Genomic DNA, 22,018 nt, shown 5'->3' on the forward strand with positions numbered 1-22,018 from the left:
TTGCAGAGATAGCTTCTGAAGCATCAAGCTTCTCTGAGCTTTGCAACCTGCTTAGACCTCCCCAGATTTCAAACAGCAGTCCACCTTTTGCAGGTATCTGCAAGGAAAATATTTAATCCTTAGCTGCTTTACAACAACAAAGAGTGTTCCTTTTATAATTCTGTTGTATATACTAGACAACTATGAAGACCAAATATTACTAGCTCCTTGGTACTGTCAAATACTTGAGAACTACATAGCTTTTGCATGAGCTCGCGCCAAAATATAGAAAATGCTCATAAAAATTGGGAAAGATAAACCAAATCTTTGGACTATAGATTATCTTATTTGGAACCTTGCATATTATATATGTGTACATAAACATAAACATTACAGAGGCACATGTGGGTTCCTTTTTCACATGTTGCAGTTGAAAAGCAGCCAGTATGTCCAAAAATAACACCTCATCAGTACAAAGAGGACAAAATCCTTATTGTACCATCCATCTGTTTACAGTGCTGACGTAATATCAAACCCTCTCAGCCCATACTAATCACTTCTACTGTGATAACGTGGCAGGCACAGTCGTCCATAATTCCAGCTTTAGGTGGCACATACATATACATAAAGCCAGCAATACTGCTGAAACATGGTTTCAACACAGCTATGGCATATTCTTGCTTCTCCTTTTAGGAAAGAGAAAAGACTTGAAAGGCTTGATACTGAAATCATCATTAGGAAGTCATTACTTTCGGAAAGTGGAACACTGAAATGTGCTGGTTCTGAGGTTTGAATCTGTAAATGCGTAGCTATAGTGGGGTCACGAGCACGGGAGACAACCGAGAGAGAACAAAGTTGAGAGGAACCAACGGAAGCCACCAAACGAAGTACTTAGAGCAGCTAAAAACTAAACAAAAGGACTATACATATTTAAGAAAGTGAGAAAAGATAGGGGTATGATATCAGGAAACTAAGGGGTGGGGACACTGAAAGGAACAGAAAATAATAAGGAAAATTTAGTAAGTTTTAAGCACAATGAAGAAGAGAGAACTTAAGAACAAAGAAAGGATTCCATACTAAAATTTTACCCTTGGTTACTAACTACTCAATTCTTGATACAATACTTATGTCAAATACGCGTTGCTGTTTTTGTTGTTTTAAATAAAAGCCCATCAAGAATTTCTGCCTGGGAGTGTTGACTTTAGCTGATGTTTTGCTGTTGAAGTCCCTGGTGTGGAAGAGATGAGCAAATACTAAATTCAATGTTGTCTAAAGAAACAATACTCTTCCTAAATATATGAAGATTGTAAGGCAACACTGGATTTTTGTCAAAGAGAATGAGAGTAATTTCATTTTCAAAAAGATTATATAACATCACTTGAAATGGCCCACAAATAAATAACTTTTTAAATAAAATGTCTTAAGAAATAAATGCATAAATACACACAAAAGTGCAGCATGGTAAATGTTTATAAAAACTTTATAAAAACCCTGTATGTAAAAACCTAAAGATAAATATAAACAAGATTATTTTGTCATTATCACTTCCTTTAAAAGTCTGAAAGCCAGTTTTATTCATAATTTAAATAAAATATTATACATAATAGTCTAGAGAACATACTCTTTTCAGTGATCTGGGGATTTCATGTGAGTTTTTCTAATCAGATAATCACATTCCTGAATAAACATTTTAAAATGTAACTTCACCTTTTGGCATTTTGTTGAATGAATGTAAAAATAATTTTAAAACCTCCTATGTACTAATGTTTTCCCTACAGTAATCTATTATCATCAGTTGAATAAAAAGCATTTTTAATGCTGATTATATATTTTTATCATATGGCAATCTTAAAAAAAAAGAAAAAAAGTTTGCAAATACCACCATATTTTCTGAAAACTCTCCACAGATTCTTATATGTAGTCACGGTTGAGGACCACTTGGATAATACTCTGTTAAATGTTAACCAAGATTTATACACTGTTTATTTTGACTTTAATGGCACTAGGGATTTTTAGAAAAGCAGCAAATGTGCACACAAACACATGCACACACACATGCGCACAAACAGGACGTCCTCAACTGGATATCCACTCATCTATTCAGCCAGCCAGTCAGCATTTAAATAAATTGTTTAATTTTATCTTTATAAATTTTTAAGAAATAATATCATGGCAGTTTTTAGAAAAGACTGCAAAGTGATTGGCCTAACATTACAGAGCTCCTAGCTTAACTATTACAAGAATCTTTGCTTTATAAGATGTTGTATGGTTATTACAGAAAGAAAATTTGATTCAGACACAAGACTTGAATTCACTCATTTGCTGTACAATCTTGATATCATCATTAAATTCTCCATAAAAGAGTAATACTAGTTCTAAACTCATACAATTGCTATAAAGATTGAATAAAAGATATCAGGTGTTTTTAAGAAATTCTGAAAAATATGGCAGAGAAGCAACTGCGCTTCCTGTTAGAACTAAAAATTCTAAACATAACCTAATACATTACCATTAATTCTCAGAAGTGACTTAATTCACTGAACTCATCATCAGATATACTCTGATACAGTACTGCATAATTCAGCTACTATTGAGGTACGGTGTTTGCTAAACAACCAAAAAGGTACATATTACAAAAGTAGCTGAATAAGTCAGGATATTGTGAGCATTTTTAGGGTACACATATGATTTTAAAGAAACACACTTTCTCTTAAAATATAGGAGACAGTCATTTGAAACTATTTAATTTTTTCCCCCATATTTTTTAGATTAATTAGATTGGCCCACAGGATGATCATGTAATAGTTGATGGAATACATTTTAATTGATCGGTCTGATTTCTTAACTTCGCAATACAAATAACTTACATGAATCCAGTTTGCATCCACTAAGGCATTAACATATAAAAATATTAAAATAATTGTTATGGGATATTGGCCATTCTTTAAGAGTATTATCATGGGATGAAACAGCAGAACATTATTTGTTTTTTGTGTCTCAGCAGAAAATTATATAAGTTTCACTCTCTGACTTAGTGATTAATTGAACAGATACTTTTTATGGGAAGTACTTAAAGAAACTTACTGTGTACACTTTATGTAAAAACAGAAATAAACTAAATTTATGATTCTGTATCTGGTGATCATTTGAGCGTTTAAGTTATAAGGCATTATTTTAAATGCAAGTACATTTTAATTAAAGAGATGAAGTCCTCTTCCTACATGAAGTGCAGAGTAGGTATGTGCCTTAGTTTTCACGCCTTCCTTTCCTTCATTAGTAAGTGGAATTATCAAGCTATGACCACTGGGCTTAAAGCAAGCAACCTGCAACTATGACTGGCCATTTCTACTCTATGTGTAAGTCACTGAAAATCCATTTATGAATAGAGCTTGCACTTCACTTTCCACTCTATTGTTTTATTTTAATAAAAAGGAAAGTCTATCTTTCAACATTTGTCTTGCATAGGTCTTCATAGTTATCATTTACGTTATTTTCAGCCCAGTGATTTTTATTCTTCACGTGTTCAAGGAGAAACTCTTAAAAACAAACATCATATAAGTGTTAATTTATAAAACTGACCAAGAGAAAAATTTAAGCCAAGTACACTAGTGATTGAGAGATAACTAGTAATTCCTCTAAAAGCATGAAAAAAATAAAAAGAAACAAGTAGAAATATTCTACACTGACAACGTGAACCCTGGTTTCGAAAGTACTGAATAAGTTATCTACTGCATGTAAGAGGAAGATATTTGAAGGAATATTTAATTCAACTGCTTTATATCAATCTCTTAAGTGTTTGTTTAAGAAATGATTGATGTCTTGAGAAAATTCAGAACATATGCATAACGTAATGGACTCTTCGTGCTTTTACATTTCCGTTTTCATGCTTTCACGAATGAACTGAAATGCTGGCCTTTAAAAGGGTTCAATTACACACGTATAAATTTATCTCAAATTTTACTTTCTTTCCCAGTTATTATGTTTTTCCATGACCTACTTATTTCCCAGGACTTTCATGAGTCATATTATTAAACCAAAGCAATCAGAATCTATGTTAACAGTTGACTGAAAGTCTGAAACTTTGGTTTGGCACGTGTGTGGGAGGAATAGTATGAGGTGAGAAGGATTCTTCTATATGGTGGTGGAAGATGCAGTGGATTCTGTTTATGCATTTTTAAAATTAATAGCAGGTATTCCTAAGCAATGAAAGGACTGACAAACATGTTGGACATGAACATATTATATATTATAGGTAAACATAAGTATTTAGCAAGTAAATAACATTTTGTTTTACCACATGATATAATCGGTGAATACTCAATAACATTTGCTAGATGAGAACACTGTGCTCAAGGTATTAAAACACTTAAATCCTACTAATCTGGTCAAAGGAAGTAAAGAAGTAGTGTCACTAAAACAAATGTCAAAAGGAAGTCTAGGAAGTTTGTTTTTGTTCCTATTTTCTTACAATTGCTATCAAACTGAACTTAACAAAGCATGCGAAGATGCTCTAAAAATAAATTTTATGTTTCCAACTCTACAACAGTTTGGAAAAGGCAAAACTATAGAGACAGTAAAAAGATCAATGGTTGCCACGGTCTTGAGAAGGGAAAGGAGGAATGAGTAAGTGAAGCACAGGGGGATTTTAGGGTGGTGAAACTCTTCTGTATGTACTGCAATGCTGTTCACATATCACTATGCACTCATCAAAATCCACAGAACTGTACAACACAAAAAACGAATCTTACTGTAAACTATGGACTTAATATTGTACGAATGTAAGTTCGTTAAATCATTTCATGTAACAAATGTGCTACACTAATGCAAGATTTGAATAATACAGGAAACTCAGCACTGGGGTGGGCTGGGTACATGTGATTCTTAGGTATAATTCGCCAAATATTCTGTGAGTCTAAATTTGTAGTAAAAAACAAAGCCTACCAATTATTTTTAAAAATTAAATTGAATTCAATATTAATGCTAGTGATGAGGTCCAATTGTCTATTATTTTGTCTGCCATTCTTTGTAAAAGTAATAATCCGTAATTATTTTTATGACATTTGTAAATTTTTAAAAAAGGTAACTGTTATTGGTTTATCTTTTCTACCTCATATTAGAATTTTTTGATCTTTTGGTTTTAAGTTATTATCATCAGTCAGTGACTAATTTAAAATATTGAAGTTTCACAATACATGAGAGAAAAAAAAGCCTTACATACTTTTAAGGATTAAAAAAATCATTTGACTCTTCATCCTAGGCCACAGTTTCATTCCGGTGTCTAAGGCATATGCTCTGTGTTAGTTATATATTTTAAAATATGCAATGTTTACCATTTTCAGTGAGATTAATCTTCTCTGCTACTAGATGAAACTTGCTTTTGATTTCACAAAATGTTTACCATTCAGTTATTTTTGTAATGCTATCTCACAGCAGTGGAATACATCAAATTTCAGAGTCAAGAAACCTGACCTCAGAGAGGTTGAGAAAACCAAATTTTTATTGAGATATAACTGACAAATAACATTATATTAGTTTCAGGTGTAAGACAAATTAATTTGGTAACTGTATACACTGTGAAATTTCAAGAGTTGGCATTGAGAAGAAGCTTTCAAAAGATGGTTGTTCTGTTAGGAAGATTACATGTATAGCGACCATCTCAATATCATGCAAATAAGTACTTTAGGTGCATTGGCAAAAAATGCCAAGGGCACCATCATCACTGATTTAAACAGTGCTGCATCTCAAGCAAATCAGACAGGCATTGAGATGATGTGTTCCAGAAAATTCCATTAGGTAACTTAAAGAATGGCTCTAATGAGGACACAGACACTGGTACTGAAGTTGCATATAAAGATAACTGAAGTAAATAACACCATCAAATTTGAGAGTCTGGAAAAATTTGATATTTTAAAATATACATTTTCTATAAATTTTTTTTACTTTGAATTGTTTTCTAATTAATATATTAAAATATAAAACTATTAAAGTTAAATTATCTATGAGTTTATATATTCAAGTTGTTTACAAAACTTTCCTCCTGGGAAAATAGGGCATCATTTAATGCAGAGACTTGCATTTAGACATACGGCAAGTTGAGATCCTGACAAAGATGTATACAGAATGCTTAACTTTGCCTTATTTTAGGAATAAAAATGAGAAACCAAAAAGTGAGCATAAACACAGGGAAAAGTTTAGAACAACGGTTTTAATCCTAGCTATTAACTAACTGGAATCATCTCTGAACACCTTAAAGGTACAGAGGCCAGAGATGCAATAGGGCTGGGATATGGTGCAGGCACTGATAGTTTAAATGGCGATTCCAATGATTAGCCAAGTCTGAGAAACAATATTCAACAGCATGAGAAAATATTATCTATATAATGTTGTTAAAAATGTTAGTATATAAATCTGCATGTAAAAAATGAACTTAATTTTGTCCCCCCCAAATATTTTCATTTATATATGAAAATAAGAAAAAAGGCTAGAAAAACTACTCTAGCATATTAATAACGGTTTCTCCTTTTGGTGAATTTGTGGGTGATCTATATTTCCTTTTTTACTTTTTTCCTCAGTTTTCCTAATTTCTATAGTGATCTGTGATAAAATAAAATGTGTTATATTTTCAGAAAGATAAAAAATATATTTTAAGGGAAAATGTCTAAAAAAGAAACAGAGGTGTTTATAATTTTTAATCTAGCTTTTCTCTTTCTAGATTCTAGTGAACCATATGTTATTAAAAGAAAGCTACTATACTGTTATTTGAAGAAAATAACAAATTCTATTAAAAGTTCAATTTGCCACGGGTGTTACTACTATCAATTTAGATTGGTGGTGTCGTTATGCCACAGTAGTTAATGTATCTGCCTGTGTAACTTGGAATTAAACTAAAGAAAAGAGCTAAGTATAATTGATAACTAAAGGTATATAATCCCAACTCCTCCGGTGGATTAAAACTATAGATTCCTCTGGAAATCCCAGGCTGCTGCGTTACAGCTTACCGGGCGAACATTTTCATACTTGAAAAACTAATGTAAACAATTATATACCAAAGTATGGGAACTACAAAGCTTTTTATATTTTTGATGAAAAGCTTTCATTCAATCAATAAGACATTAGTGGACATTACTATATAACCAGGAATGCACTGTTATAAATCTGAGGATGATAAAATAGATTTTAATCCTTGCCCTGATTAGAGTAACTCTTCCCCTGCCTACTCCTACACCTCCCCACTCCCAAGAGATTTGAAAGTTTCATCACGTTTTTAGTGAACTGCATTCAGAAAATATGACATGATATGCAATGGGGAATGTTTTAACCCTTTGCTATAAAAAAATAGAGAATATTAAAAATGAATTTGAGGAAAAGAATGTGCTTTTTAAACCAACTTCAGTGTGCATACAAAACAGTAAACATTTAAATAAGTATTACAGACAACTTAAAATCATAAATAATGATTATTAAAATGCAAGAAAAAGAAACATTTATACTTAATATTTACTACAACATTATCTGATAGAATTTTCTCTTCCCAGTTTATAAATGAAGAAATGTAGTCCCACAGAAGCTGAAAGAATCATTCAAGAGCATGAAATTATGTAGATCTGTGATCTAAACCTAAGAGTAATTCTTAAGACTGAACTTATTCCCCCTATGCAGCCCTCATCAGTCATGGATGAAAGAGTGAGAGAACTTGTGGTTTTACATAAGAAATAATTTTTTCATGTAGTTCATACACAATTAGTATTTTGCAATATCCAACTGAAGAGAATATAAAAATGACCACTGTTTGAACAGCTGTCTGGTAGGCACCAACTCACTCTCCCAATACACCCTGCGTATAACAAATCTAATGGTATGAGGCAGATGGCAGGATCCCCATTATAATGTATTTCCTATTTAGTTCCTGTTGGTTTTCACATTAGGCTTTAGGATAGCAGCAACTAGAAAAATCATTCTTAATTTAGGAATAGCATTCACATTTTGTGCCCTGGCCATGCTGTATGTGATATGTTTGAGAAACAAAACAAAACAAAACAAAACAAAAACATGAAAAGATGGGAGAATAAGAAGGAAAAACCAAAAGCCTAATTAAATTTGTAAGCAGTACTATTGGAAATCTAAGTAGAAAAATCAGCTTACCATCTATTTAATTTCTTTTGTTCTCTTAATTTTAAGCCACTCAGAAATGAAAGAAAAAACAGCTTAGTTTTTTTAATTTTTACTTTTCAGTTAGAGTTGACATTTAATATTATTTTAGTTTCAGGTGTACAACATAGTGGTTAGACATTTACATAATTTACGAAGTGGTCCCCCCAATCAGTCTAGTACCCTTCTGACACCACACAGTTATTACAATATTATTGACTATATTCCCTACGCAGTGCTTCACATCCCCGTAACTATTTTGTAACTACCAATTTGTACTTCTTAATCCCTTCACTTTCTTCACCCAGCCCCTCAACCCCCTCCCATCTGGCAATCACCAGTTTGTTTTCTGTATCTATGAGTCTGTTTCTGTTTTGTTTGTTAGTTTATTTTGTACTTTAGATTTCCCCTATATGTTTTATTTTTGACCAATGCACATTCCTTGATAAAAGCAGTGTAATAAAGCATAACTTCGGTAAATGGAACAAGAAGAGAGGGAAGGTGGTTTTGTAAAAAAGGTACTTGCCTGAGCTTTAGTTTAGGTTCTATTTTATATGGCCAGTTTTACTCATCGCCTATTTACTTTCTGATTGAAAATGACTTTGATTACGTTTTTGCACAGTTAGGTATCTGTTATCAACTCCAGTCTTATCGAATTCCACCTGTCCTGAATTAGATACCACTCTTCTGTGCTTCCAGAGCACTCTGAGGTTTCTGTGTCTCTCTCTAACGAGTCTGTGAGCCCAGTACCTATCACAGTTCCTGGTACAAAGTAAACACTTAATTAAAGCTCATTAATAAAGCTCTAATTGTTCCCTAAAGCCCTTAATAACTCTAAAAGTGAATAAATCTTTGAAATTACTCCATGTCTGAAACTTAACAAACAATATATTTAACTTAATTATAACATATATTAAAATTAAAGGTGAAAGTTTTCAACTGCTATTCCTTCATTAAGAAAGTTTATTAATTGCCATTTAAAAATTTTCTCTCACTACAGAACTTTAAGTGACTAGTTTCAACACATTATAAGATAATTTTTAAAAGAAGGGATGAAGGAACACTTCCAATGGGCCTAAATCCTAACATGAGTCATTTTTGTATATTTTTTAATTTGAAGTATTTTACCATTTTTAATAAACAGAACATACATAGGTAGACTTGCTAGTATACCTCAGTAAAAGAAAGTTAAAAGAAAGATAATACATTCTCTGGTTCCAAAATTTAGCTTTAATGTCTACCGAATTCCCCAAAGTCAGTTATGATTTTGTACGTATTTTTTCTGTCATTCAGAAAATAATACATGGAAGGGAGATTATAAATCTTATAATTAGATGCAATGATAAAGGCATGTGTCTGATCTCTGTTAATTCTCCACTCCATGGTAACAAATAGAAAACGCTCTCTACTCCTTCTGTGTGTGGAAATGCCCCGTGCCCATCCCGTGACTTTATTCCCTCTTCCTTCCAAACTCTACTGCATGCTTTCTGCATATTTTATTCTACTTCTGTTACCCTATTTGCTTATCATCCTGTCTTTTATGCTAATCTCATTCGACTAGGACTTTTGCCTACCTCCATTCCATAGTCTCCAATTTCATCTACACATCTGACATATCTGATTATCACAACTCAGGGCAAGGGTGTCAGGGCAGTCTCCACAACGAAGACAAAAGATCAATAGTGACAAGGTTGAGAAACCCAGCATGAAGCTGGCATCCCTTCTCTACCATCTCTTTTCTTCTACCATCCTGTTTTTCCCTCTTTTAAAAAAAGTTATTTTATTTTTTGTTTTCCTCTTTTTCCTTCTTAGCTTCCTCCATATGTAATTATATCTTGACAGTCCCAACATTAGTATGTGCATCTCTGTGGGTATGTGGTATGGTTTATGCATTGGTATGAATGTTAGTTGGCATGTATACATTCCTGTGTCTTCTTAGCATACAATACACAAAAAGCTGTAAGAAGAATGTGTGTAGTGAGGATATACACAAAAATTAACTAGAGGTGTTTATAATCTATTTATGCAGATGTGTGCACATATATGTATATGCTCAAATGCCTTCACTTTGCTAAGTTTTCATTCTTGTGCGTAAGTGTATAAATAGAAGAGTGCAGACATATTTGTTTATTATCACAGTCGAGGCGGGCTGGATTTGAGTAAGAGAGCTTGAGTCACAAGCACACTGGATGATTCCAACTCCATGAAGCATCTGCCTTTCCAGTGAGGATTCCGGGTGTCAGCCCGGAGGATGACTACCAGCAGTCAAATCCAGGCATCCAACCTAAATGAGCTTCACCACATAAAAAGCTGTAAAAGCATGTATATTTAATGCTTCTAGATATGTGTACATGCATTATGGTATATTCATTTAATCCTCACAACATCCTGATATAGAAAACTATTACTAATCACATTTTACATATAGAAAGCAGAGACTTGGAGAGGTTAAGAAATGTGCCAACGGCTCTACAAGTGTACATGGGAATACCAACACACAATTTTTAGTGATCTCTCTCAACAAAACCCACGGCCTTAGTTGTAATGCAATACTGACGCCCACACCTGATTCTATAATGTGTGCCTATGGTAGATCAGGAAAGACCGACATCACTGTAATCACTTCCCACAAAATTTTCCTTTCATTTCATGTAATTTACAGAAGACTAACATTTAATAAAGACGAAAGGTTCAAAAAGGTTAAGTAAGAGCTTCCATGGACTTCACAAACATATTACCAGAGTTGTTTTCTTTCATTAGTTTTCCGTACACTATCTCTAAGAAAACTACTACGCATTATTTATTTATTTATTATTGAATATAAGAATATAAGAAAAAGAATAGCATTAGGCACATTAACCACTTCTTTGATCTAAATAATATAACTTTGATTCCCATGAGATAAAGTTAATCTGTTTTTTTGACTTTAGATGGTTTGTGATGAAACCTCAAATTAATTATTTAATAAATAAGCAAACACATTTACACAGTTCATTTTCTTCTTAGCATCAATATTTTCAGATGCAGTAAAAAATAGCCAGCATTCAATTATCTACATCTTACACGGGATTGCAGTGCAAGTAATCCCAAATGACAGATAATCCAAAAAGCATTTATGTTGGGTTTTAAATTCATTATATGATTCCAGCAGATTTATTGCCATAATTATATTCTTTTTCTCAGGCTTATATTAAAATTCATTTGTATTTCTTGAGGACCAGCCAAGTGACACCAGAAGGGAGGATCCCAGATACTTGGTGGATGACAAAAGGAAGTTGATTTAACATTAGCACTTTTTCCTGTAGATAAATGACAGGAAGATAATCAAGAGTTGATCATGAAATTGCATTTCATATTTATTTATTAAATGCCTTATATAATTAAGTAAAAGACAACATTACAGCAGAGGTGTGAAGGGGATGGGCTATGGACATAAGCAGACAGGTTAATGCCCTGATTCTGGCCTAGTTCAGTGACCGTAAACAAGTTGCTTATCTTTTTAAACTTTAGTTCTTTACTTATAAAATGGTAATGTTATGTACCTATGTTAGTACCTATGTTTGAAGGGAGGAGTTCTGAAGATTAAATGATTGAATCACACTGCCTGATGCAAACTACTGAAAGCTAGTTTTGGTTGTAATTCTTTTGGTAGCTGTTATATTTTTATCTATTTCACTCTAGTGTTAGCTCAAACTACAGATTACTACATCTGATAGTTATATCAGTTTAGCTTCCATAAAAGGACACAGCCTTTGCTTATTCAATAAATTAGATAGTACACTAATAGGGTCAATTGTTAAAATTTGTTCATAATCTGCTATAGCAAAAGACGGTTGGGACATATTTGTGATATAACTATCAAAACTAACTGGAAAATACTAGAGATGCACGATTTCTTATATTAAACCCCTTGGGCCATATATATTTCAGAATTCAAAATTTTTAGGATTTTAGTAAGGCAATAGACACACTGCCAAGAGGGATTGGGGTGGAACTGCATACTCAGACACATTAATATCTCTGCAGTAATACAAATGAACATTTAAACTATTACAAATAAAAACTATAAATATCTGCATATTAGAGTTCAGTCCAGGTTTTAAATCAAAATGAGTTTTTTAATGTTAATTTTTCAGAACTTTATAGATTTTAGAATTATAGATAAGAGATTCTGAAACTGGATTAAATAAAGATATCACTGATATCGATTCCTCAGTTTTTCATTAATACTGTACTACATATCACAGAATTATAGGGTAAGATAATCGAATAATAAAAAAGTCCTCTTAGTTTGCATAAAATGGTCCTGGATAATTTCTTGTCAATGTCATTCTAAACAGTAATTCAAGTTCAAATAATTACTCAATTTTAAAAAGCATCCAGCAGATATCTTGATTTGTAGAAAGATGACATATAGATGGCATTACCCCTTTCCCCTTGTATTTCAATCAGGGTTTTCTCCAGAGATGTATTTTACTAATACACTCGATTAAATAATCAGATTTCAGTTTTAATAAACTTAATTTTTTTATGCTTTCACTGGTCAGTAGATGAGATAGAACATAAACAATATCACAGGAAAAGAGACTGGGTTCTTAGAGGAAAAAAACCCACTGATTTATACTATATCTTTCCACATACAAATCATATCAGGTTGTAAACATTCCTCAAGATGAAGTGGAAAGATAACATTTTGATGTATATTTGCAAAAGATTAAAGGAAAGGGTTTATACCATTCACTGACACATGAATATTTTTATTATGAGTAAAGGAAAACATTATTCTAATGTTTTCTACAAATCGAATATATCCAATCAGAAGAGTTTAAATTATAGAGTTCAGAAGTTAGTCTGACTGCCAAGGTAGGATTTGTTGAAAATTTTGTTCAACAGGAACATCACTCAACTCAAAGTTCATCACTGAGGCAGCGCTAAGTTTTCTGGAATATTTGACATGAGAAGTTCACAGAGGAATTATAAAATATATATGCAATAAAAAGAGGTATATAAAGAAAAATCATAAGAATAAAGATTTCGAAGAAGACCCGGTGTTGGCAACCATGAATAAGGTTGGCTGAGAGCAATAGTTTTTAATTCAATCTAAATTTAAGGAGAAATTAAGCATCAACAGGTTTAAAAGCTTCAATTATCCAAGTGTTGTATCAAAAGAACCCTGATGGAAACTAGATAATGAAAGACATACATATTATTACATAATAATACTTTTAAAAATAGAGAATAAAGGCAAAAGGGGGGGTCTATAAATCGAGCAAATGACAAGGTCAATGTGATAGGTGAATTTTAAATGTTTTGTGCTTCTTGTTGGAAGGATAAAAAAAGTTTTATATGAATAGTTCTACATATAACATTATGTCAAAAGTGGACTGTACGTTTTTCACCACTGTTCTAAAACTTACATTAAACTGCGAGCTATTTCATGAGGGGCTTCATAGGCAGGACCCAAAGTGATGAGATGGAAAATATCGTAGACAATTTATAGCGGATGATAAAAATGTTGGGGAAAAAGGGGCTAAATTTCATTTCAGCTAAGGCAGAGTAGTCTGGATAAGATCAACATCCTGCTAGAAACAATTTTTTAAAAGCTATGTTAAACTTTAAAAAGCACAATTTTAAGACACTGGAGAGCAATCAAAGCAACCAAGACTCGAAGGTCCAAGATCCAAGAAAGAAATAAATGCAATGAGGAGCTATATTATATTACTATTCTACAGTACTTTATTTTTTTGAGGCATAATCACACTGTCTGATATTCGTTTAAATATTACAAAATATAATAGACCGCACCAAATTATTTAAAACTAAAAGGAGACAATAAAAATGAATTTACTAGATTTTTATTTTTTTAGAATTATTGAATATACTTAGGAAAACAGTGAAGAGACACTGAAAATTTGATAACTGTGTTTAACAGCAGAATAGACACAGAAGAAGAAAAGATTACTGAACTGAAAGATGAGTGAGTAGAAATTGGCCAGAATGAAGTCTAGAATGGAAGGGTGGGTAGGATAATAAGATGCTTTAAAAAGCACAAGACATATGGGATGGGTATTATGTGCTTGTAATTAGAAGCCCAGGAGGAGAGAAAGAGAAAGAAAGTAGCGCTTAAGTAACATTAAAAAAAACTAATTCCCAAGAATTTTGTAACCTGATGAAAGGTATTAAGTTGTAAATTCAGGAATCTCTATGGACCTCAAGCAATATAAATTAAAAGGAAACTACTCAAAAGCAGTCAGTGAAAGAATGACCTTCAAAGGAGTTACTGTTTGACCAAAGAATTGCTTTTTAACAAAAATGAATTAAAGGATATATTTAAATTGTTGTAAGGAAAAAAATAGACAACTGACAATTTGATACTTTTCTATTAAAAATCCAGGCAAAATAAGAACAATGAAGGGGAGGAATGTATAGAGTTAAAATGTCCCAAGATCTTTGTATTGCCTAGTTACTCGTAAAAGTACTAATCTATGGTGGACATTAATAGTCAAAGGGGCAATGTAATTTTTTGGAGAGGCTATTAAAATAACAAAATAATATTTATATTAAAAAGCTAAAATAATAATAAAAGAGAAAGAAAAAATTTCTTGATTAATACAGAGAAAGCAGGGAAGAGTAATTTAAAAATACAGACCAAAGGGAGGAAATAAAAATATAAAGTAAGATGTTATATTTAAATGCAAAATATACTACATTCTGCAAATACTGTATTATTGTTTTTAATTTTTTATAGTTTCAATTTTTTAACAACTTAAAAGTGACAAATAATCAACACAAGAATATAAATGTTGAAAGTAAACAAAAAAAATCAGTCAAATACTAAGCAAAAGAAGGCTGAAAGAACTACCAGAAGGAATACTAGATACAGTAGACTGTAAGCCAGAGAGATTAATTACTATGAACTATAAAGGCTATTTTATTTTGATAAAATGAGCTCACTAATAGGAATATTCTCAATCTATATACACCTCACATACAGTTTTAACAAGCAAAAACAAAGAACTAGAACAAGAAATAGACAAATCTATAAATGCATAGCTCTGAAGTGATTGGTCAATCCATAAGTTGAAAATTACAACAAAAATTAGAAAACAGTTTGAATAAAATAATATATAATATGTGAAAAAGGTGAGATATAGCTAAAGGTATGATTAGATAAAAATCCATGCCCCTAAAACATATACTAGAAAAGATTAGAAGATTTAATAATTACCTAGATTTCTAAAGAAGTTGGAAAAAGAAAAGCAAATTAATTCTAAATAAAAGTTCAGAAGAAAATAATAAAGATAAAGCAGAATTAATTAAATAGGAAACAAATATACAACAGAGAACCTCAACAAAACCCCAAACTTGCTATTTGAAGAGACTAATAAACTCATAGCAAAACTAATAAAAAAAAAAAGAGACACAGTCATTATCAATATCAGGATTGAGAAATAATAATTTAAACACACAAATGTTAAAGACATAATAAGAGACTGTTATGAACATAATTATACTAACAAATTTAAAACTTCTGATAAAATATAGAAATTATTTAATAAATACAATTTACCAAAACTAACACAAGAAAAAGTAGAAAATCTGAAAGGTCTTTTATCTATTTTGGAAACTGATTTAACTTTCCGACTAAAAAAACCTCTAGACTGAGATTTGCTTCACGAGTTAATTATTTCAAATATATTACTATGAAATGATTAAGAAATAACCTAAAACTTACATAAAATCTTCCAGAGAAAAAAGTGAGAGAACACATTTCTAAATGCTTTTAAGAAGCTGGCATATGTGTTACCAAAACCTGACAAAATTAAAGAACAGGCAAAACTAAACTATAATTTTAGAAGTTAGGACAGTCATTATTCTTGAAATTAGATAGTGACTGTGATGGGACATGAATGGGACATATAAACTTCTGTTTTTTTGTTTTTTTTTTTTTAATCTAGGTGGTAGTTATATGTCTGTGTTCAGCACATTCAGAAACAGCACACTTATAATTTGTTCACTTTTCTGTATGATATATATCAAATTTTAAAAAAAGAAACGTACCTAAAAAAATTAATGAAAAGAGCCAAGTCCTTAGTTTAGACCCTTCTGTAGGTTAGCGTTAATTTACTAAACATTATGTGTGAATTATTTAAAGAATAAAGTTGTTATCTAGATATACTGTTATTCACAGTACTTTTACTGCTTCTGTCTGTCAAAAACAACTATAAGAAAAACAGAAATGTCTTGCATTTCAACAGAAATCAGGCCAAACTTAACTGGTGGCATTTTTCCAATTTCAAAAATATGTTTGACATGATTTCTTCTTAGGAAATACATTTAAATTTATAAGGATATTATTATTCTTTCTAAACACCAACCTAAACTATGCATGTAACAGTACATGCATAGTTTACAACAGTATGTTGTAAATCCCAGTACATGCAGCAATTTATCATCTTTCCTAGGATATAATTTTATATTTTGGGAACTACACAAGAAATGTTTGCCAATCCTCTGTCCAATTTCTCATAGATATTCTACAATTACACAGGTAAAATCTATCTATCTATATATATGTAATGTATTCAGCACTTAACATAGTTCTAGATACCTTGTTCTTACAGGTATTCTTTAATCGTCTTTAAATGAAGGAATGGACTCTGTGACAAATCGGATGGTCTCTTAAAAATTTCTCTTCCACTAAGGACTTTAATTTCTTCTTAAGAAAACTGGTCCCTCTCTTTCTAAAGGTTAAAGGATTGTTCTTTGACAGAACAAGTATTGAACAGTCCTACCTTTGGCCCTGGCTAATCCTTCCTCTGTAATTCAAAATCAAAAAGCTCCTAGGAGTCACACTGATTCCTTCTGGATATTTTTCTCATTTTGATTATTTATATGATGCACAATACTCAGATCACTCATAGAAACTCTCATTTATTTTGAACAAGAGTAACGTTTTTGCTGTTGCAGCACTACAAAAAGTCAGCTTTTCTGTTTGCCCCTCTACTACGTCTAGCATTTCTTTTCTTACTTTTACGAACTTCACTATAAATTTCCTTTCTCCCCATGTTGCCATCATTTTGACATCACCAAGCAGTTCTTCCTTCTTATTCAGAACCTAACCAGAGCATCATCGGGCTCACCTCACTGCTTCTTTTTCCATCGAGCAAAAAAAATAACTCACTGTAGCAAGTCACAGATTTACCTGATGCCCTAATACCATATTCTAATAATATTATTTAAGCAATTTACACAATATCTCATTGATTTTTTTTGTAGTAACGCTGTAAAACACATGTCAACACAAATTTGGTTCCATTCTATACTTATCACTTTTCAAATGCTTCCCATTTTGAAGTCCACAGCATGCTCTTTATTCTGATAGAGAGAAAAGGTCCTCTTGAAAGTACTTAAGGGTAACTGCCAGTGTGTGTGTGTGTGTGTGTGTGTGTGTGTGTGTGTGTGTAGACTCGTGGTCTTAAATACATTCTTAAAGTGATACTCTGAAGTCATACGTATGTGGGCATTTACCTCTACAATGTCCATAATGCCAGAACATTTGCCTTCAGGGCTCTGATGAGATCTAAGTAGGAAAAACACCCCAGACAATTAGAGTGAAAATTTATGTAAAGGAAGGATCTAAAATTAGCCACACTGAAGATTTCCCTTTAAACCCTGTCCTTCAAATGCCTTTTTCTCACCCTCTATCCCAGTCGGAGTCCTTCTATTCTCTAGATTTCTCTTCATTCCCATGGTGATATATATTTTTTTTTCTTTCTGGTCACCTTCACACTAAAGGTAGTTTCTTATTTAGCATTTAGCATATACAATATGTAAACAAGTATATAATAGAATATTGTACTAGAACTGATTGTTGTTGCTCATCATCCATTGCTACTACTACTTACATCCCCCTGAAACACAGAGGTAGAACACCAAACTCACTATGTTAAGGTTCTAGATTTTGCCAGTGAGATGCCCTCATGCAATATTACAAGTTAGAAGTGAGACAGAGGCCATCTGCTGGTGCGGCTGCTAGCAACAGCACTCAACATTGCAGAGTCAAGGTGTTAATTTGCGTGAAAGGCAGTTGTGTCAACAGCACGAATGGCAATAGCAGCAGCTTCCCAATCTCTGCTTCAGTTACGGGGGTGTGTCCTGAAATCAGTGGTGGAAAGGCAAACCCAGCTTCTATCTATCTTTCCCTCTCTTTAATGTATTACATAAACATCTAATTCTCTACATTAAATTCCTGTCTGCTTGAAATGCCACTCAAATTCCTCGAGTGGTTACTGTTTCCTGTATTACATTCTAACTGACACAATTGTTAAGATGTTAGAGAAGAGATAATGTGACTACAGATAAGAAATGCATTAAGAATATGGATTCTAGGTTCTTTAACACAGTGTAAACGGAATTCCGCGGGCCCACACATCCCTTCCCTCTGCTCGTCTCACACTGCACGTGGTCGTCTTACATTCTTGACGCTTTTGGGCCCTTTACACATTGTTCCCTCCGAACAGAGGTACACAATTCTCTCCCAATTACTTCTTCTCCACCCTCAATTAGTTTCCTAACTCCTAGACATCTTTAAGGTACAGTTCAGACCTGTCCTCTCCCAGGGAGCTTTCTCTGATATTCTAGGCCAATAAGGTGCTTTCTTCTAGAATCCCAAAATACATAGTGTCCACCCAATTTTTCCACTTATCATGTTGTATTAATTTTATTTGTCCATGTACATGTCACTCTTAGAAGACTGTGAGCTCCTTGCAGTGTGGGACTACAGTTAATAAATATTTGCCAAATGAAAAAACGGAAGAATGATTCTGTATTTTTCATTGTTCCATGTGACTGAAAAGACTAGGTACATCGGTTAAAAAAAATACAGGCCCATTTGACATGATGGAAGGTTCAATTTTTGTAGGGTTCAGTTTTCAAAAGGAATGAGGAAAAATTCATGGAATTGATCATGGTAAGTCATGAGTCAAAGGAAGCTTTCCCAGAGAAACTTTTCTTTCCGCTTGTAAGCTATTTCTCTAAGCGTGAAAGACTACACACTTACGTCCTGTCCCCTCTACAAAGAGAAGTGATTCTGACACATCCTATTCATGGTGAATGATGAGATTTTTAGTCTGGATTTTCAATTATGTCTGGTCTTTCACACTGCAGATATATTTCAAAATTTAATCCGCATACCTACATGTCAGCACCACCAATCTCAACCCTGTATAAATTGATTTAGAGGCTGAGGTTTCTCACTTAGGTTTTCAAATGCCTTTCAATATGAATGACATATACAAATACAAAAATAGAAATGAAAACATCAAACTATGAGTTTTGCTTAGTGTTCTGAACTCCCAAGTGTTTGAAGAGAGTGAATTTATGAATTATCAAGACTCACCAGTGCCTGCCCTGAGAACAGGGTGCAAGGCCGGTGATCACAGGCTAGAACTGGGAGTGAGGAGATTAGATTGGACCTGGCAGGAACCTGGATCACTGTCCAAGACAGGACAGGAAATGGGGTTCAGACCCCACTGATGAGAAGGAGGGGGAGTAAATCTGGGAGCACCTTGGAAGCCACTCTTGATTAGTGCAGTGTGGTTCTTCACGGCCAGAATCCTTTCTCACTGGCCAGTCACTGCTCTACCTGCTGTTACACAGTTCCAAGAGCTCACCTGGCTAAGGCGGCCTCATTAGTGGGAATGGGAGTGGTAAGTACAGTGAGGAAAAGAAGGAAGTACTATCTCATAAATTTTTGAAACACTTGGGAAAACAAAGTCAAGCTTTTAGGAGTGGAGGTCACAAGGCTCAGGTTATCTTGTGGGACTGTCAGAGACAGAAGAAATGAATGAAATTGCATGAGAGTAGAGATTTTTATTTCACTCACTGCTACATCCCCAGTATCTAGAATACTTTTTGAATAAATGAGTGAAATGAAGGTGGTGCTGTTATATGCATCTCTAACCTACTTGCTTACTTCTCTCTTGGTTATCTCCTTTGGTCACTAAACTGAACACTGCATCTACCATACTTTTATGGTTTTAAGCCTAAAGCAAGAATTTTCATTACGTCAAGTTTGTGTGCATGTGTACACACACGTGTGTGTAATAATAAATGTAAGTTGAATCACATTAAAAATCAAAGGTGAAAAACTAATGACATAATTTTACCACAGAACATTCTAATGGATTCAGCAATTGATGTAAATGAGTGATTTTATTAGTCTTGGCCATTTGACAATAGCCTGTTAAAACAACCTAATCGATAATCAGTTTGACCTGTTTTGCTCTCATTTCTGCTTCCCTGAGAACTTCAATAAGTAGTCAGAGAAGTCACATTAGTAGATTCGACCTCTAAAAAGAAACAAAAGGGAGAATAAGCCTAAACATGAAATAAGCCAAGAGTATTTATCAGATACTGAGAAGAGAGGCTTCCTGACAAAGCTTTATTAAATATAGTCTGAGATTTCTATCATTTTATCACCTAATTTTACGCAAGTAAAAATCTCAAAATCTTACTTGTCAAAAAAATTTTTTTGCTTTACTTCTGGCATGGCTGCTGTGCTTTTCAAACAAAATATAATTTTGGTTAGAGCCTTACTATATAACCTGTAGTAAGGCTCTGACCAAAATTACATTTTGTAATCAAAGCACTCGCAAATGAGTTACTAAAATTCTATTTTATTATTCTTTGTCTAGTCCATATTTATTTTTATGGATTTTTCTTTAACCTATATAAACACTTGCTCAGCCTGAATTCTTCAAAGAACTATCTTATTTAAAATAATAATAATAATAACAATAATGATAATACATGAACCTGACTGTATTCTATTTCTGCCCCAAATAAAAATATGTAAAGTGAGAAAAAATTAACATACTATTACGGAGGAAAGAAAATATAGGGTCATGAAATACCAGTAATATGTATTACTGTTTCAAAATATCTAAAAATAATTCACATTGATGAAGTCTTTAAAAGTCCCACTAAAAGGTTCTAAATTAAGAAGGCACTCAGAATTTATAATGTAAGTAGTAAACATATGGCCCCACTCAAAAAAAGGCATTGAAGCAAATAATTCATTAAAAATGCAAATTAATTAAATAAACAAGTAAACTTGGTTAGAAAAAGCAAGCCAGGGAAACAAAGGCTACTGTGGCAGTGGGAAAGGCAAGGCTGAGGACTATTTACGGGAAGAATCTGAAGAGGTCAAGTACAGCTTCTGCAGCTGTGGACTACTTATTAAGGAAGTAGCAGTTCTGAATTTTTATTATCGAGCCTGGTTCACACTGTGACGACTTCAGATAAGGTATTTATGAATTAACTAAATATCTGACCTTGGGGCTATTTTATGAACACCAGATATATTGCTTTTAAAGGGGAAAATAAGCAATTATATAAAGGTAAATCATTCAAATGATCAAAAGAGAAAAGTGGGGGGATAGCCCCTGTGAAACACTTCATGCCCATTCAATAAGTTTAAGCAATTACGTACAAAAGTAAATTAGAATAGATTATAAATCAGTTAATCTTAGTAGAGGCCTTACAGTCATGTAAAATAAATGAAACGATGCCCTTTTCACCACAAAATTCAGTATTGATTGACTCGGTTATTTAAGAAAATTGTAACTGCAGCAATGTCAGTCCATTCTGAATTATAATCCTCCCAAAAACGAACTTTTATTTTCTTTAGCACTGAGCACTGACTTTACACCAAAGCAAAGTAAGTACTTGTACAGGACTAGGAAGCAGACAGGTACATCCTATTAAATGTTACGCACCAACATGACAGGTGGCCTCCCATTAACTGCTACCAGCTCAAGTCACTGGAACTAAGAAGAAGAAATGTGGGGCAACGAACTGACTATCGCAACTTAATAATTATATAATT

At 32.9% G+C, this 22,018-nt stretch overlaps 1 protein-coding gene across 17 annotated transcripts in view; it reads right to left on the reverse strand.

Annotated features, from left to right (window-relative positions):
• The window catches only part of KLF12 (KLF transcription factor 12), a 380,325-nt gene that overhangs the window by 134,692 nt on the left and 223,615 nt on the right, over positions 1-22,018 (reverse strand). For 6 of the 17 annotated variants that reach the window (XM_039886852.1, XM_039886850.1, XM_039886851.1 and 3 more), the window contains one exon: positions 17,659-17,710. The exons of the other annotated variants lie outside the window; for them this stretch is intronic. In XM_039886852.1, coding sequence (XP_039742786.1) covers positions 17,659-17,710 — 52 coding nt within the window. The remainder of the gene's footprint in view (positions 1-17,658; positions 17,711-22,018) is intronic. 17 annotated transcript variants of the gene reach the window in all.

This window comes from Pteropus medius, unplaced genomic scaffold (genome assembly GCF_902729225.1).
Source record: "Pteropus medius unplaced genomic scaffold, Ma_sr-lr_union100, whole genome shotgun sequence".
Lineage (NCBI taxonomy): Eukaryota > Metazoa > Chordata > Mammalia > Chiroptera > Pteropodidae > Pteropus > Pteropus medius.